This window comes from Opisthocomus hoazin, chromosome 3 (assembly GCF_030867145.1).
Source record: "Opisthocomus hoazin isolate bOpiHoa1 chromosome 3, bOpiHoa1.hap1, whole genome shotgun sequence".
NCBI classification, from domain to species: Eukaryota; Metazoa; Chordata; class Aves; order Opisthocomiformes; family Opisthocomidae; genus Opisthocomus; species Opisthocomus hoazin.
In genome coordinates, this window is record NC_134416.1 from 84,410,921 (window position 1) to 84,429,904 (window position 18,984).

Genomic DNA, 18,984 nt, shown 5'->3' on the forward strand with positions numbered 1-18,984 from the left:
GAGCTTAAAGATCATCTGGTTCCAACCCCCCTGCCATGGGCAGGGACATCCTTCACTAGACCAGGTTGCTCAGAGCTCCATCCCACCTGGCCTTGAACACTGCCAAGGAGGGGGCATGTAGGGGAAGGGAAGGCATGGGTTGGGACAGGTCTGGCTCCAAGCTGATTTTAGGGAGGGTTTTTGTATTTAGAGTTAACTAATAGAAAAGTGGATTCTGCTCATTGGAGAGATCGGTTGTAAATTGTACAGAGGTAGCTTGAGTGGGTGTCATTTAGGGACAGAGCTCTTCCCTGGGGTGAGGAAGCACCACCTCCCCTAAAATGGTGCGAGCTCGGGCCTGTGGGTGGGAGTGTGCGAGCTTCCCGCCGTTCCCCAGCAAGGGCAGCCTGGGTGGGCGTGGGGAAGGGGGGCAAGAGCCAGGGAGTGTGCAGAAATGGCACCTTCCCGTGCTCTTCCACCACCTTGGCTTGTTCTGCTGCTTCTGGGCTGCCTCAGTCCGCCGTGCGCTGACGGCTTGGGTTGACTCATTATACAAGCAGCGCGAGATAGGATCAAAGTAATGATGGATCTCTGATGCATCATTTAGCATGAAGGAAAGCAGCCGATGAGTCCTGTAATTACTTCGTGGCGCAGTAAATTTCTTTTACTGCTTTCCTTGAAGTATTTAAACAGCTTTGTATTATGAAATCCCAAGCAGAATACAGAAGTGACTCCAGTTTGGCTTTTATTGCAGATGTTAACAGTTAGTCTTAAAATAAAATCAGTATTTATAAGGAGCTGAAATATTATCACATCTTTTAATCCTGTGTTAACAGACTGTAGCTTATGATTTCCTGTTCATTAAAATACAGCGCTCATAACTCAAATTGGTGTTGCAGCCCTACTGTGAAATAGTGTCCAGTTGTAGGCCTTTCTGAACCCCTGTTCTGCCCAACCCCCTTCTGAGTGTCCTTTTCCCCCTCCCTCAGTTTCTGGCTTTGGTTTTTGTGTTTCGCCTCATTTAAAGAGGGAAGGAGGAAGTGAGGCAAAAGAGGCTAGGGTGACTTTTTAACATCATGCTCCTTGAAGGTGGACTCCATTGGGAGCATGCGGGTGGTGCTTTTCAGTTGTGCTGTGGGAGGTTGCTGCGGAGCAGCATGCAACATCCTCCTGTTTGCTCTCACATGTTTAGCATGCTGTCATCTCTCTCTGTGGAGACCAGAGACTGGAGGCAAGAACCAGTTCACCCCCACCCTGCCAAGCTTCCAGAGGTTGTTAGGCTCTTGTTCAGGTCACAAACTATAACTAGCTGTCCTTTTTGCTGTGAGTTTTTCAGAGGTGAATTGGAAAGTTACCCTATAGACAAATTTATGAAATGGTGCTCTCTTAGGAGATCCAATTGCCTATCCTCTCCTTAAATTTCTTTTAATTTTGCTTTCGGGTCTGTGCTGTCTTCATACCACTTTGTGCTACATGCAGTATGGGATGTCTTCTACGACATGTGCAATGGTTCTTGTTACCTTACCCTCAGATATCTTCTTTGAATTATTATTCTGCAACATTTTTGTCATCTTCTAAATGTTATTTCTGAACCACTGGTCGTTTCAAGCAGCACTAAGGCCCTGTTACAAATATTGTACAAACACTGCCTATCAAATAAAATAGTACTACTTCTTTAAAAAGAAAACTCAAAAGGATGGAGTGGAACTGTACAATTAAAGATTTATTTGACTATCTGATTGCGACGCTGCTGAAGTTTTCCTTGGTAGTTATAAAGAGCAGCTGGATAATTGGGCGTGAGTATGACAGACCAGTATGCTCTTGGGCTTCAGCGCTGTCTGCTTTAAAACCCTTTAGGCATCTGTTTAATGTTCTCAGGCTCCTGAACCAGCTCATTATCTTAAACATACTCACCCCAAGAGCCCCAATGTCACTTAAAATTTACACAGGGTTGTATACCGATTGGGTTACATAATGCACAGATTGCTAATACAGTTACCCCTGTTGGTAGCAGTGGTACATGTCCCAGAATGAATGAGTTATCTGTATTTTCTTCACGATTCTAGAGTTGTGTTTGGGATGTGGCTGTCAGCTAAGCAATTTGGGGGCTTTTCTCTTTTGTGCTTGTGCACCATTTTTGTAACTGAGTGATTGGTCTATTGCCCCTCCCACAAGACACTAGTGAAGCTTCACCTCGATTCTAAGTTAACTTATTTGTCAAGAGACCTCCCAATCTGTCTCTGCTGGTGGGCAGTCTTCCATTGTTGTGTAGTGGCTGATCACTGATTCACCAGGCAGACTAGTTCTCCTGGACCGTAGCTGGCTTTGTCTTGAAGATGCCTCCTTATGGCTAGAGAATTGTTCAGCTTTAGTCTGTTACTGAACCAGGGCTCTTAAAACGTTGTCCGTAGAGACAGGGGATTCTTGCTGTGCTGCCAATGTTGACTCGTAACAGTGTTATGAAGATAGAAAAATATTTAATCTGAGAAAAGGTAGATGCCTAATCAAAGGCAGTGATTCTCCATGCACTGAAGCAGTCTGCTTTACACTTTTCCAACTATTTTAAATGTCAAGATATTTCAACTTAGTCTTAGTTGTCCTGGAACTTGATCTTAGTACCAGATGAGATGAAACACAGTAGATACCAAATATGTAACTTTAATAAATACATCGCCCTGTTTGGAGAAGGGCAGTGGGCTAGCTGATCTCCTGTGGTCATTTCCAACTTAAATTGTTCTATGATATTTTAAAAACTGAATATGAAGGTCTGCAGAGCATAAATTAAACTCTTTAGCAAATCCCCTTTTCTGTGTTTTATTAAATCTATGTTTGGAGTATGTGTTAAAGCTGTTCTACTGTGTTGCATTTATAGATCACTTTCAACGCTGGGCTTGGTTATATCATCGCTCGCTGACCAAGCAGCAGGGAAGGGGAAAAACAAGTTTGTGCCTTACAGAGATTCTGTACTCACATGGCTTCTCAAGGTAATGAGTATTTTCCGTTCACCCTGTTCATAAGGTGTCAGCTTAATAGTTTGTAGGATCATTGTAGCATACCTCTATGTACATGGACTTCTCATCTTTTTTTTAAAGAAATGAGCCAAGGAGCTCTCATAGCTACAAGTTATTCTGAGTGATAGGGACAGGTAAGTGTATCTTGTGTTAATTCTGTGTGAAGTCCTGTTTGGCTATTTTCAGTTATAGTGAAATCAAAGCGGGTGTACGTGACTGGAAATGTTTATGGATCATACTGGTTAGTTTATATCCAGAATACCTTTCAATGTTTAAACAGTAAACTTGTATTTTAAGTATCTTTGTAGAGATGTTGTGTAGTCTCAGAACAATTTTTAACCCTCAAACTTTCTGTGGATGCACTCTACAGGACAACTTGGGAGGAAACAGCCAAACTGCCATGATAGCCACAATTAGTCCAGCAGCAGACAACTATGAAGAAACACTTTCTACTCTGAGATATGCAGACAGAGCCAAAAGGATAGTTAATCATGCTGTGGTGAATGAAGATCCAAATGCTAGGGTCATCAGAGAATTACGTGAAGAAGTTGAAAAACTGAAAGAACAGCTCTCGCAAGCTGAGGTAACATTATTTACAGTACAATGTAAACTGAGTTTCCCAAGGAAATGTCATACTCTGTCTGGAAGACAAGCTTGCTTTTTAAGCCTGACAAAATGAGAAAAGGAAGTGTCTTCACTTTTTTTTAATAATTAAACTTGTTTCCTGAAATAAATCCAGTATAATGTTTGCTTATTTTGAATGACTTTTAAATGAGGACAGCATTGTACTGATGGTGACCCATGTCAGAATAGACTGTTCTTGAAGAAATGCATGTCAAGCAGTGCATGATGCAGCACAGATAAGAGCTAGGGTACAACTTCATTGTTATTAGCAGAAATTTTTTTTGCATTGGTGGACTACACGTATTGCAGTCCTAGTTAACAGGGGAGATCCCAGATAACTGGAGGTGTGACAATGTGACCCCCATCTACAAGAAGGGCTGGAAGGAGGATTCAGGGAACTACAGGCCTCTCAGCCTCACCTTGGTACCAGGGAAGATTATGGAGCAGATCGTCTTGAGTGCGCTCATCAGGCATGTGCAGGACAACCAGGGCATCAGGCCCAGCCAGCATGGGTTCATGAAAGGCAGGTCCTGCTTAACCAAGCTGATCTCCTATGATCAGGTGACCCGCCTAGTGAATGAGGGAAAGGCTCTGGATGTTGTCTGCCTGGACTTCAGTAAAGCCTTGGATAATGTCTCCCACAGCATTCTCCTAGAGAAGCTGGCAGCTCATGGCTTATACAGGTATACTGTTTGCTAGGTAAAAAACTGGCTGGATGGCCAAGCCCAGAGAGCTGTCGTTAAATCCAGTTGGCAGCTGGTCACAAGTGGTATTCCCCAGGGTTCAGTTTTGGACTCAGTCTTGTTAAACATCTTTGTCAGTGATCTGGTGAGGGGATTCAATGCTCCTTCAGTAAGTTTGCAGATGACACCAAATTGGGTGGGAGTGTTGATCTGCTTGAGGGCAGAGAGGCTCTGCAGAGGGATCTGGACAGACTGGATTGATGGGCCAAGGTCAATGTATGAGGTTCAACAAGGCCAAGTGCCAGGTCCTGAACTTGGGTCACAACAACCCCGTGCAACGCTACAGGCTTGGGGATGAGTGGTTGGAAAGCTGCCTGATGGAAATGGACCTTGGAGTGCTCTTCGACAGCCAGCTGAACATGAGCCAGCAGTGTGCCCAGGTGGCCAGGAAGGCCAGCGGCATCCTGGCTTATATCAGCAATAGCGTGGCCAGCAGGAGTAGGGAGGTGATCGTGCCCCTGTACTCGGCACTGGTGGCCACACCTCAAGTACTGTGCTCAGTTTTGGGCCCCTCGCCACAAGAAGGACGTTGAGGTGCTGGAGCGTGTCCAGAGAAGGGCAGCAAGGCTGGTGAAGGGTCTAGAGGAGAAGTCTTACAAGGAGCGACTGAGGGAGCTGAGGCAGTTTAGTCTGGAGAAGAGGAGGCTGAGGGGGGACCTTATTGCTCTCTACAGCTGCCTGAAAGGAGGTTGTAGTGAGGCAGGTGTTGGTCTCTTCTCCCAGGTGACTAGTGGTAGGATGAGAGACAGTGGCCTCAAGTTGCCTCAGGGGAGGTTTAGATTAGATATTAGGAAAGATTTCTTTACTGAAAAAGTTGTGAAGCATTGGAACAGGCTGCCCAAGGAAGTGGTGGAGTCACCATCCCTGGAGGTGTTCAAAAAACATGTAGATGTGGCACTTCAGGACATGGTTTAGTAGGTGTGGTGGTGATGGGTTGATGGTTGGACTGGATGATCTTAGAGGTGTTTTCTAACCTTAATGATTCTATGATGTCAAAAGGAAACATGTGAAAAGCCATGAATCTGGTATTGGACCACAAAGTACGTGGGAGATTTCTCTCCTTGACATCTGTGAAAATGTATAAAAAATTGTCAAAACTGCCACACTGAAACCATCAGCGATTTGCTTTACTGCCTTAACAGTTAACACTGTGTGGTTACTGCTTATCTTAGATTTATGCTTCTGGTTGGAGAACTACTGTAGCGTGTTGTTAGGTATGTTGGCGGGCTGTGGCTGAACACGATCAGTAGGAAGGTGTACAAAGTCTTACTCATTTTTAAAAAATTTTTTTTCTCATATACCTTCTGTTAAAACCAGTTATATAGGAGTTATAGGCCAGCCTGTTGAATTGTTACTTGGTGCTGGATGTTTCTGAGCCCTTTGCTTTTGTTTCCCGTTGTGAAATGAGAAGCCTGTGTTAGCTCCAGAGCATGCCTGCCTTCAAAGGTAATCAGCAGGGTCAGTGTGAAAGGTTTAATGCAACTCTAGGAACACTTAGGAAACCAAGATGGAACGGAAGGCTAAACATGGAGAGGAATTTGTATTTCAAATTACTGTTGGAAGAAAGACTTGTAAGCATTAGCTGTCTGTAGTTGAACAGCAAAGTTTTTAAATACACAAGATACTTTTATACAAACACTGAAGCTGGAGTGGCCAGGCCCAGAGATTTTGATGGTTCCATTAGCTTCCGGAGCTCTGTCGATCTTCAGCTGTTTCAGATCTGGACCCATTATAGGTTGATTCTGTCCTCTTCCTTTGCAAGTGACCTGTTTGTTTATCTTCTGCCGTGAAAAAACAGGGGATATGGTTGGAATCTATACTTGTTGCATTTCATCTTATGTTGCTGTGTTTAGTTTCCTTGTGCAAGCAAACATTGCAGTTGTAAGAGTAACTGAGGGTTTTTGCTAATTCCTGTCTTTTAGGCGATGAAGGCACCAGAACTGAAGGAAAAATTGGAAGAATCTGAAAAACTAATAAAAGAGCTAACAGTCACCTGGGAAGAAAAGCTAAGGAAAACAGAAGAAATTGCACAGGTATTTCAGAAATTTTGAGGAGGGATGGCCAAATACTCATATAGTGCAAGTCAGCTGAATTTCGTGAGCTGTAGTGGAATGTATTGTATTCCCCACCAGCTGTTTAGAATTCCACTGGATTTTTGTCTTCTCCCCTGGTTTCTGCTTGTAGAAACTAGAGTAGATGTAGCTATGTCACAATATCATTGATGAAAACTAATACTTGATTTTAAAATAAAACATCAAAATGTGTTTGGGTAGCGCAGTTATTTGCGGGACCACGGTGGGATCTTGGACGCGCTTCTCTTGAAGTGACAAAGAGAATGAAGAATTACAAAAGGATCAGAATTTTGGGCAGTATTTGTTGCCTTTACTTTTGGTGACTTAACCAGAGAAGGAAAATTTGTAGGTGTATTCACTACTGTTTGTTCATTATTGTACTTGAAATTTAAGACTTTTGGAGTCCAGTGTACTTTTCCATCATTTCCACCATCTATAGCTTGGAGAACAAGTATTGTTGGATTAGTTTGCTGTTCTAGTCCTAATGTTCCAGAAACATGCTTTGGTGCAACTACTGTTTAAATTTAAAAAAGAAAAAAAAAAAAAAAGGAGGGTGGGGCAGGGAGGAAAACCAGACCCAATCAGCCAAACAGAAAACCGCAGCCCCCAAACTGTAGCAAAGCAAAAAAGCAAAAGACGTGTGATCAAGTAGATGCTTTAGCTGAATTAATAATAATGCTGCAAAAGAATAAACCTAAACTGTGGCATTCTATTTTCTAAATTATCTATGACTATGATTATCTTTGAAGTAAATGAACTGAGACCAGTTTTTAACTAACGTAGAGGTTGAAAGCCACGTTGGATTACTTATGAGTAGCTCTAATAAAATCAATGGGGCTGCTTAGGTAAGTAAGTGCTGCTTTGGGGCAGCAGGTGTTTCAGGCTTAGGTCTGCCTTTGTATTGTTGGTGTGTGAAAATAAACTCTATTAAACATATGGTACCTGACCAATATCTTAATTTCTGTTTCTGGTAGCAATATACAGAATAGATGTTCAGCATGCGCATCTTCAGCTTTAGTTGCTCTGCTTTTATTTACTTGCTGTACTTGTCTCTAAACATTGCAGCAGGCAAGATTAACCTATTTTTGTGCTTGCAGGAGAGGCAAAGACAGCTAGAGAGCATGGGAATTTCCCTTGAGTCTTCAGGTATCAAGGTTGGAGATGACAAGTGTTACCTGGTGAACCTGAACGCAGACCCTGCGCTCAATGAGCTTTTGGTTTACTATTTAAAGGTAAGAATGTGAACAGGATGTTTACACAGAATGAAAGGACACTTATTGTTTTGAATTTCTGGCTCAGTTTCTTATTCAGAGTGTACTTAGATTTCTTAAGACTAGTTGCAGCAAAATAGGACAGGCCTCTTCCTGCTCTTTGGGCTTTTGCTCTCCCTTTGCAGTTCAGCTTCACTGTTTTCCTAATTGAACTCTTGGTTGGCAACAGTGCGAGAGGTGCTCAGTGTGTGCCAGTGTTGAGATAATTTCTAACTTTTCCAGACAGAATGTAAACAGAATTGCCTTTTGGGCTGAACCTGAAGTGAAAGCCTTATGTTAGATGTAATTTTTTTTTTTTTTTTTTTTTTAGTGAACCGGGGATTGCTTTAAATATTCAATGAGTTAATTGTAAAGAGATGATGTTTAGTAGTAAATAGTAAGAGTAAACATAGATGACAAGAAAGCTTTCGAGAAAGGGGAAAAAACCCCACTGTTAAAAACTAGCAGAAATGTGTTTTCCTTGTGCCAGTAGCTTTCATACCATTCTGTTTAGCATAGTCTCATGTCAGAGTGAAATAGTGTCAAATACAAACCTAATGAGTTTGTAAGGAAACACGAGCTCCTTGTCAATAAGATAGGAAAGACAGTCCTGTCAATTTTTATAGTTACTTTTCTGCTTTAGTGGCTGAGGTAGGGCTTCTGTATTTGAACAGTAGCAGATAAAGCACAACTTCTCTGACAACAGCAAAGTATTGCAGCAGAATTTACAATACGGCTTGAAATTATGTAGAGATTAGTATGTTTAGTTGAGTTGCTATATCGCTGTTTGCTCAAATGCAGCCAACTCCATGCACCTCTTTTTACTATCCACGTTGTCCTCTATATAATCGCTGTGGTTCACTCATATGCCTGCATGACATGGCTGGTTTTCTTCACTATTTGCATTTATTGCTTGTATGCAACCATAGTCTGAGAAATATTTTTAAATCAGAACTTGTCAACTGCTTTATTTTGCTTTATCTAAAGCTGTATGACGATAAAGTGCAGAGCAGAAGAAGAGTTTGTGTGAACTTTCAGTCTTCAAATCTGGTGTGGTACCATTTCTGCTCTACAGAAGTGCTTAGCAAAGGAGAGTGTGTAGATTGTGCTGTCTCAGTGCTTTAGCTAATATTTTCTTAGTGACATAAACAGTGATAGTTTGATTGTCTCTTAGTAACAGCTTGTTTTCTAGGATCACACAAGAGTTGGTGCAGATACCTCTCAGGATATACAGCTCTTTGGTATAGGGATCCAACCAGAGCACTGTGAGATTGATATTGCTTTAGATGGAGAAGTTACACTCACACCAAAAGAAAATGCAAGGTAAGGAGGATTGGCAGCACCTTCCAGTGAAGTGTTTGTGTTTCTTTACTAGACGATAACTTACATGCCTTTTTATTTTACGTAGTCAGAAGTATCTTACATTCTGATCAATGAGTAGCTTCAATATGGGTGACTGAAACAGATACTTACAAGTGAAATTCAGTGGTAAAACTGGGATTTCCGCACACGTGTACGCACCCACCCACCTACTCTGCAGCACAACAGGCTATCAGTGGTTTGGCTCAGAATAAACCATTGCAACAAGGTATTCAGTAGGAATGAGGGACCATTGCTTGGCTGTATCTTGGGTGGTAACAAGATCACTGAGACGCTGCTGGCTGTCACAACCCGTGCAGTGGGATAGTGGGCTGTGACTTGGTGGAGGACGATAAATCATGAGTAGTTCTTGTCATAAAGTTCAATATTTAGTGAGAAGGAGGTGTTTTAAAGATCTGAAGATCTTTACATTCTTTTCTAAATCTCTAATTACTGTTGTGTCTAGTAAATATGCAGTGTGAAGTAACATTCCTCCTTTTGTTTCTACTTCTGTATTTTAATTATTTTTCATTTGAGGGGCACTGTGGCTTGTTGGGTAGCATCGTAAATATCTTTGTTGCTTCATCTCCAGTGGTGTGTGATAAGCAGTACCTTTGTCCTAGTTAATAGTCATGCCTGCTTGTCTGATATCTGAATATCTACATAATGTATAGATTAGTATTAGAATGAGAAACGAGTTTGAGAGACACCTCGTAAAAAATAATCTGATCTCATTCATTCTGGCTTCAGTAAAATACCTCTTAGCATTTGCGTTTTTCTTCTGCAGCCTACAGTACAAAATTTCAAACAGATGGGATTCAGACTTGTGGTGATAGAGTTACTGTACTGGAAATCAGGCATTTCGACTGGCAAGAACAAAGGCACATGTCAGTGGACAAAATAAATTCTATTTTACCCGTGCCTGATCTATAATGCTTAAATAGCTGTTCTTAAGATACTAGTGTCAACAGAAATTTAGTTACCAGAATTTCACTGAAAAAAAAAAATAAAAATCTAGTTTTAAATCAAATGCTTACATGTTTGTGTTGACTTTCTTCAGAGAGACAGCTGAATTCAGAACACTGCATCTGAAAAGACTTTTTCCATTTCACCGAAGTTTTTTTCCTCTTTCAAATAAAATTTTCTGCTTTGACTCACACATGCAAAAGTTCAAAAAAAGACCATTTTTCCAATTTTGTGATTGAAACCTAAATACAGTATACCAGATGTTCACATAAAATAAACCCTTGTAATAATAGAGACTCGATTTGTTGACAGCATGATACTTGGATCTAAGGGCGTTTTCTTACGCTTGAATGCAGAGTATGTTAACAATATGTTTTACAACTCTGACTTATATCTTGGAGAGCTTTATCAGTAGGTTTTGCATGCATTTAAGTTTACAGACTGTTGATAAGAAACAGGCAGTGACCCAGTTTGAGAAATAGGCATTTACAGAGAACTGTGCAACTAAAAGCAACCTTGTCTGTATGTATACTGGAGTTGTACCAGCCAAAGCCAGAGGAGAAAGGGGCTTTGTGTTGAATTCTGACAGTAGACATCAGACCAGTAACTTTCCCGTTGATTCTTTAATGAAAACCTGGCAGGTACAAATCACTGTCTACAAATCACTGTCTGTAGATGGGAGAAACAGTAGATGTTGTAGTTACATTTCAACCATCTATTTCACTGAAGTTGTATTTCCTTCTTTCAGATCCTGTGTAAATGGTGCACTGTTATGTTCTGTCACTCAGTTATGGCACGGAGATAGAATACTATGGGGAAACAACCACTTTTTTAGGTAATACTTGTTACTTACATTCCAGCCCTTTTACATTCAGCCTGTTCTTTTTCTCTTCCACTGTTCTGCATAAACTTTTTCGAAACTGAGTTTCAGTGTTTACACAGAATCAATTTACCAAAGAGGAAACGACGAGATTGGCTGAAAGACCTTGAGAAGGAAACTTCGTTAGGAGAGCATGATCTGGATGCAGCTAGTGAAGCTTCTTCAGAACCAGACTACAACTACGAGTTTGCACAAATGGAAGTTATTATGAAGACACTGAATAGTAATGGTGAGGCAACTGCCAGATAAAAATGTTCTTTTGGATTGTCTAACAAATTGAGCATGGAACTTAATTTCGGGGTAGAACAAGCGAGATACTTGCTCCAGGGACCTTTGGAGCATTTTCAGAAAAAGATATTTTACAGAAACAATGTTAGGCATATATATATATGTGTGTATTAAAAAAAACACCATATGTATATGCATATACACACAAATTAGTGGTTGGTTTGTGCCCTGACACACAATTTTATCTGCACATCTGCTGTCCCTTATAGTGCAGCTGAGTTGTAATCATATGCCTGTCAAATCGTCATCCGAGTCCTACTAACCTCTTGCTTTTGCAAGTTACTGCAGACAAAAGGGTGCTCCAGATATGGCTTGGTTAGTTGCGTCCTTTCTTTTAGATCAGGTATTACTGACACCGTTTTAACCTTAGCAAAAAAACACTGAAATTATAACAAACCAACAGTCAAATGTCAGCCAGCGTGGTTTTTAACACTTGATCACTCTCAATATTTTATTTAATCTTTGTTAAAACCTATTGTGATGCCTTTTTTGGACACTATAATAAAATACAGTATATGTAAAATAATAGTATGGCATATATAAAACAATACAGTATTTTCATGATTTCCAGAAGGCAAGCCATAGTTCATACAATATAATATGGTATGAAGAAAGGCTGAAAAACTTGGTAAACTGCTGAAGACTTTGTACAGGTTTTTTAATACACAAAATATGAGGGGCAAATACCTTCGGTTTTGGTCCCTAACCAGGAAGACAGAGTAGATGGTGTTTCTTTGCTTTCTCTTCTTCTTTCTTCATATCTTCACAGTATTTCTGTTGTTTGCTGTGATTTACTTGTTGAAATGCAGTATTTACTTTTTTCTTGGTCTCCTCTTATTCTTTAACTTTCTCAGTTGTGCCACTGAGTACAGCGTGATGGTTTCGTATGCTTGATGTTCTAGCAATAGTTTGCATGGTTTTTACAGTTTGATTTTAATTGGATTACTTATGTGAGTGAGTTACAGGGTCAGGTCATTTAAACTGATATGAAATTGCTGTTTGATAACAGAAATATTCTCATTATGGTTCACTCATACCAGGAGACGAATTTCAGATGAATCTGCCATCCTGGTGGTCTTCAGTGTTGTCATCCCTCCTGAAGATTCTGTTGCCTGTTTTAAGGCCTCAGACCATCCCGTATCTGTGCCAAAACTGGGACAAAGGTTTTGAACTCAATTGGCTCATGCATGAGACTGCTGGAGAAATTTGAAAGCATTAATTGATGCTTGATCTGCTTGTCACTAACTGGGGATTTGACTAAACTGTAGCAGTCTACAATGAGTCAGTGTTCTTTGAACAGGGGGGTCACATTTTTTGGTTTTCACGTGTTGTGATCTGGCTGATGCAAATGATTCCTCACAATATTTCAAGTGTCTTTACATTTTAGCTCAGTAGGCTTTTTTTGATTGTGGTCCAGGCCATTTTTTGTCTCGGTCAGTTGTTCTCTGCGTCTTTGCTCGAGAAGAGTACAGACCTTGCTGTTTCATTGGAGCGCGTTCCTCCCTAATGCACAGCGAATGTTAACAGTCGTACGTGTCGCACGGTTTCAGAGGTGTCCTGACCCAGTTATTCTGCTTCTGGTCTCTTCTGCCCCCTCCCACATACGTGTTGCTTAACTAAGTTGGAGTAGCAAGTGAGAATAAAACCCTGACAAAACAAGTGGCTGTGAGGATCATAGGCTGGTCTTTTGATTCAAAGTTTGATAGCACTTCCAGGTTCTGTTCTTCTCAGTGGTGTAGCTAAAATAAAGCTTTTTTGACAGGCCTGCAGTTTGCTGTGTGAGATGTAAAGCAGCTTTGTTATTTATTTATTCTTCCTTAAAAGAAAAACTAAATATAGGTCAGGAATAAGAAACAATTGAATAACTGACAACAGTTATTTCTATTATCCTTATTCTCTGGAGAAACTCTAGGGGGGAATATACGGGTATTTTAAAAATCTGATTAGATAATTACTTCATATGCATGTATTGATATAGCCCAAAGCAGGCGGTTTTTCTTTTCCTTTGTTTTAGGTTTTTGGAGTTGTTTTTTCCCCCTGCTTGATCCATTTGAGAACAGTAACCCTCTTTAAATAAATAGCCTAGCTTCTCCAGGGCGCAAACGTATTTGTTTTTATGGCATGTAACCAGTACAACAGTGTCACATATTGCATCCGGCTCCAAAGAAACTCTGAGGAGAATGTGTAACTTTGAAAACAGCTGTAAAGAAAACATCCAGATTCTTTCCTCCCTTCAGCATGTTAACTTTCTTTGTGGGTTCTGTCAGATCAGCTTTGTACCGCTGATTTGTGATGCTGGTCAAACACACAATGCAGCAGAGAAGTTTACTTTATTCTTGTATACGCTGCAGTGATTAAGTAAGCAGTGTGATTAGGTTATGCAGCTTCTCTGGTACAGATCACGGTGAGGATTTTGGTGAAACTGAGGCAGCCTGTGTCATAACCTTCTAGCTTGCTTAGAAAAATGCACTTACGTGAAATGTTAAGGAATTTATTCGGAATTATTGTTACTGGATTAACAGATTCCAGATGTGAATTAAGTGACATGGCAGCAAGGTAATAAATGCTTTTCATCCTATGGAAGAAGTGTATTCCTAAAATGTTAATATTCTAACATTTTGCAGAGGATGAGTGGCACATGAATGGTCGTCTCAGGGCCACTGAACTCATGTCACATAAATATGTAAAGCATTGGGACTTAGGACTTTTAACACCACACGGAATCTGATGTGCGTTTGGCAGGCACTGGGTAGAATATTCCCTAATTTGACTTTCTGTGAGAAATCCAAAATTGTGGAACACAATGTTTAAATCTAACTTAGACACACAGTGGTTCTTTTGAATTGTGAAAAACTTGACTTTATTTTTTGATCATCTAACTAGATGGTTTATAATTCACACCACATTTGCTTTTTCACTATGGAAGGCTTGGGGTTTTCTGTGTAAACTCTCAAATGTTAAATTGAAGACTTCTAAAAGTGCAAATTTACCTTTTGCATTTCAATAGAAGCATAACTGTCATGAATGAGTGGTTAGGTCACTTAAATGATCACTCAAAGGCTTTGCAAGAAAAGATTTTAATGAAAATTTAGAAAATGTAATCTTACACAGTTTGTTGGCAAGATTCATTCTATGACTTAATAAATTTAATACATAATCAAAAGGGGATTCTGTATGGAAAATGATTTATACACAGTGTAAGAAAGTGCATAAAGGGATAGGGTGACCCTCCCATTGAGTCACTGGACCCTTTGCTTTCTGAACCCCTGCTCAGAGAGGAGCCTGCGTGCGGCTGGACCCAGACCCGGCCTTAGACCACAACGGTTCCTGTCTAAGGAATATGCTTAGTGGCAGTTCAGGGTGTGCTCACAGTGTAAAGAGAGAACAGAATCACAGGAATTTGGCAGCTGTTAATCACCATTTAACTTAGCATTTACTGAGTGATTACAAAGAATTTTCTGTTACATTCACAGTAGCAGAGTATGATGTTTTGAGTCGATTCACACACACACACACACGCAATCATAAAAATCCCCCCCGCTCACTTCAAATCGAAGGATTTGTCAGCGGGCGAAGGCTGAGTCTGGAGGAGACCAGCCCAGGTGGCTGGCGAGTTACTGTGAGAGGCGCCCACCCAGAGGAGTTACTGGGCGCAGCGCTGCGGGGCAGAAGAGCTCAGAGGGCCTTGCTTGGTACCGCTTCTTGTGGGGTGTCAGGGTGAGTGACTTCAGGCATCAGTAACTTTCCATCCTGGTCACAATGCACATGAGCAACCCTGATGTTTAGACAGCAACCACACAACTCCCGCACTACCCAGAAGGTGCAGTTCTGACCTTCAGCAGCGGGTGCGACTCCAGGCACCGGGAGTTGTCGGTGCGGTCAGGGAGCGGCTGATGGGCCCAACTCACTGCTCTTGTACAAAGCCAAGGGAAGGGCCAAGTCGTCCCGATTCAATGCACAGCTCTTCCTGCAGTGCAAGCAGGAATACAGTGCTGGCTGCTTCTGGGATTGCCAGGCGTGGGCCGGGGGGGGCTGCCCCACCACAAGAACCCACCTCTTTTTTTCCCAAGCAGTAGGGGATTTCATCAACACTAGGAATTTATACACTAGGTTCTTGCATCTTCTTCCAAATATTTTCCATGGTATAGTTTGATCCTGTGGTGGTTGTGATCCTGTAAAGCTACATGGCTGAAAAGATCACACTGATGAAGGAAATCTGCTCGCTCAACTCAGAGCTGATCTTTGAGCCGTTTAGGAAAGTCTCATCTTGATGAGTCAGCCTTAGATTCATTTCCTGCGTTTGCAAACACAATAGAGGGCTTTAATTTCTTCCATGCCGCTTCTCTGTCTTCTGCATGATACCTGATTTCCCAGCTGTTCTTACACATAACTAAAACGGTTTTAGGAATTATGCAGTAAAACCTATGCGTGTGAAAGTAGTTCTGGTATTATCTGCAGAAGTTAGGAGAATGAGGATAATGCAGATCAACGTGAATAACTTGGTTTGTAGTCTAGAATATTAGAACTTGGTTCAGTCAGTTTTTGTTGCACTGTCTGTTTAAAAGCTAATAATAGCTAGCTGTCTTTCTGACAATGTCATGTACTAAAAATAATATTTCCATTTATTTTAAGACACTTTTATGCTTCAGTGATTTGCTATTTGGTTGCTGTTTATACTGACCGACTTTTAACTTTGTGTTTTTTAATTACCATTGTGGTGGTATTTTATGATGCCTTTGTGTGAAGCCAGTGATTTCTTCCACGCATGAGGCCACAGTAACAGCTTGCAGTAGTGTTTGTTTTCTGCCAAAAATAAAGATATGCTTTACATCAATCTTAATATTTCAAAAAAAGATGCTGAGAGGCAAAGAGAAACCTACTGTAACAAAAGAACTAAGGAAGTTGTTATACTTTGCTGAATACGGTAATGCTATATTTGTTTGTGAAGATACAAGGGATGCGTTTTTTGGGAGAATGTATGTGCATGTTATGGTGACCAGTATAACACTGTTGATGGTGAAAACCCTACAGAACCTTTCATGTGAATCCTCTATTGCATGCTATAGTAACCCAGTTTTTTTTTTCATGCAGCATTGTATTATCGGGAACCCTTGTGCAAAAGCTTACAGGACTGGGTTTTAGTAGTGAGGGCAAGGTGATTCATAACTAAATCACTGACATGTTTGGGTGGTGGATTTTGTTTTGTTTTGTTTTTCTTTTTCCTAACAAGCACGTCTCTAGTTCCAAAATGGGACAGTGTTAATTACATCTAGTGGTTTTTTTTTTCCCTCCTTTGTGACAGACTGGCATTCTTAAAAGTCACAGCAGCTCTTTTTTTACATATTTGCAAAATGAAAGAGGTATCACAAACAATTATTTTAAAGCTGAATTTTTTGTGTTGGAAAATCCTGGCATGTCGTAGAGCTGCAATGTTACTTCCCCTAATATTCCACCACTCCAACTATGGAAGTTCCTCCTCTCCCTTCCCCTTCTGATGTACAGAGTCAGCAATCTGTTAGGTGATGTGCTGTCACTCAGGTATTCGTCTAGATTTGTCCTCTTGCAAACCACTTTTTTTGCTGTATTTAAGCTTTCAGATATACATAGATGAAGCAGATGTAGACTGGTAGCATATAGAAGGAGCTTATTGCATGGAATTCATCTTTCAGAGGCAGAGTCTGGCGTTGGACCTAAAACCAGGAGTAGACAGAGTAATGTTTCTTTAATCTGAATGCAATTTAGGTTTAACCATAGCTGTTGTTTCAGGATAGAGTATCCAAACAGACGTTTGTTCTGGGTTGATACTAAGATAAAATGTGATTTGTAAAGCTAAATGCAGAAGTCCCCTCCACAATGTACTTTGTCTGTCTGTGCTGTGAAGTGCATTAGTGCAGCGTGGTGCATGACTAGTCAGACAATTTGTTTGTCTCGGTTTTCAGCTGCAGCTCTGCAACGTGTTTTATTCTCTGCCAAAATGGAGAAAGCAAATTACTTGTTACTTCCTTAAGTTGTTTCCTTTTCTGGTTAACATCATCTTCCCTTGTGTTTTGCTTTGTTTTCTTCTTATTAATTTGTTCCCTTCTCCACCTATTCTTTTTTTTCCCCACTGGGATTCTGGAACGTATTATAACTTCACAGTACTGAAGTATACAGTAGACAAGGGTCTTAACCATTGTTTTAGCCTCTTTGCATGCCATGATTTTTTTCTTGTTTGGATTTACTTATTTAATGCAATATTTATTATTTTGGCTTTTGTTTTGGGGGATGATGGTTATCTCATGTGTGCACAGACTCTGGGATATGTTGATTGCTGTTAACAAATAAATAATGAGCGTTCTGTAATGCTTAAATGGCATTTTCTCACTTTTCTGTTTTTTTCCTCTCTTTTTTTTCCTTTTTTCTTTTTAGACCCAGTACAAAATGTGGTCCATATCTTGGAGAAACAGTACTTGGAAGAGAAGCGGAGTGCTCTTGAGGAGCAGCGGTTGATGTATGAACGTGAGTTAGAGCTGCTGCGGCAGCAGCTCTCTCCAGAAAGGCAGCATCAGCATGGCAGTGACAGACTCTCCTACACTGCTCAGACTGCACAGCAGAAAGTAAACCTCTGGACAGAAGAGAGGTGAGAATACTGGAGTTAAAAGAATTAATAAGAACTACATAGGCTGAAAGATGGAGCTTGAACCATCTGTCAGAAAATTATAATATTTTTTGTTAGAGTTGACATGCAGTAGATCTCTGCCTCTCCCAGTGTGTTAGCATTTCATTTAAGAGTAGGTTCTGATGTGTGACATGCATACAAGATCTCCCCATTTGATATAATGCACAAATGAAATTTGAATTTAGCTTTTATTGATCAGCATTACAGCATTTTTTTATTTTTTTTAATAAGAAAAGTGCTTCTGAAATGCTTCGGTTAGCAGTTATTGTGTAAGTTACTTTGGAAAAAAGGAAAGGATAGCACAGAGGCAAATTTGTCAACTAAGACTAAGGAGTTTACTAAGGAGTATTGTGTGTTGAGAGTATACAGTGAGAGCACAGTATTTTGCAATCTAAAACCCATAAAAATACAGAAAATGGGAGTCTTTAAATGTTGTATGTATGTGTTTCTAAAAGTAAGCCCCGCTTTAGAAGAGAATTGCTGTGTATTTGAGAATTGCAGTTGTCAAAGAATGTATGTTTGAGCTGTTTAGGAAGCAAAAGGCTTGCCATGAGGTGAACAGGCCTCTCTGCAAAAGAACAGCACGTGGACTTAGGAGGATGTGAGCAGAGTGTAAGCCGCATGTGAGTGTTTGCACCTTGACAATGAGAGACACTTGCTCTCCATGTCATTGGGGAGAGAAGGTTGCCAACTCCATGGAGAAAAGTCCCAGGGGCAGCAACCAAGATGAATGAATTTTTCTGCATACAAAGAAGTATTGTTACTGGGTTAATGCAGCAGGAAGAATTACTAGATTTACTAACAGGTTTCTTGTAAGTTTCTTTTTAATCTATTTTCTTTTAAAACAGAAGCTTTGTTATTCACTCAACCTTTTTTGTATATGTATATAGTCTGTAGTTTCCTATTTTGATTCTTTTTTATTTATTCTCTACCATTTTAAAAAAAAGTCCATGTACAAGAGGAGTCTAAACAAAGATAGCCAAGATTGTGTTGCAGCTTTCAAATTCAGTGTATTGGAAATAGAACGGAACAGATCTTGATTAAGTTTTTCTGCAAGGTTCTATTTTGTGATTTCTGTGAACAAACTGTTCACCAGCGATGACTAGAATGCTTCCCATGCAAGTACAGGGAGAAGTAGTGCTGTGTTTCAGCTT

General features: G+C 40.4%; 1 protein-coding gene across 6 annotated transcripts in view; it reads left to right on the forward strand.

Moving 5' to 3' along the window:
- The window catches only part of KIF13A (kinesin family member 13A), a 115,856-nt gene that overhangs the window by 64,558 nt on the left and 32,314 nt on the right, over positions 1 to 18,984 (forward strand). For 3 of the 6 annotated variants that reach the window (XM_075416841.1, XM_075416842.1, XM_075416843.1), the window contains exons 10-18: positions 2,852 to 2,963; positions 3,361 to 3,573; positions 6,280 to 6,390; positions 7,527 to 7,661; positions 8,872 to 9,002; positions 10,753 to 10,839; positions 10,947 to 11,113; positions 12,213 to 12,335; positions 17,581 to 17,791. In XM_075416841.1, the coding sequence (XP_075272956.1) occupies positions 2,852 to 2,963; positions 3,361 to 3,573; positions 6,280 to 6,390; positions 7,527 to 7,661; positions 8,872 to 9,002; positions 10,753 to 10,839; positions 10,947 to 11,113; positions 12,213 to 12,335; positions 17,581 to 17,791 (1,290 nt within the window). The remainder of the gene's footprint in view (positions 1 to 2,851; positions 2,964 to 3,360; positions 3,574 to 6,279; positions 6,391 to 7,526; positions 7,662 to 8,871; positions 9,003 to 10,752; positions 10,840 to 10,946; positions 11,114 to 12,212; positions 12,336 to 17,580; positions 17,792 to 18,984) is intronic. The other 3 variants (XM_075416846.1, XM_075416844.1, XM_075416845.1) reach the window with 1 other exon arrangement.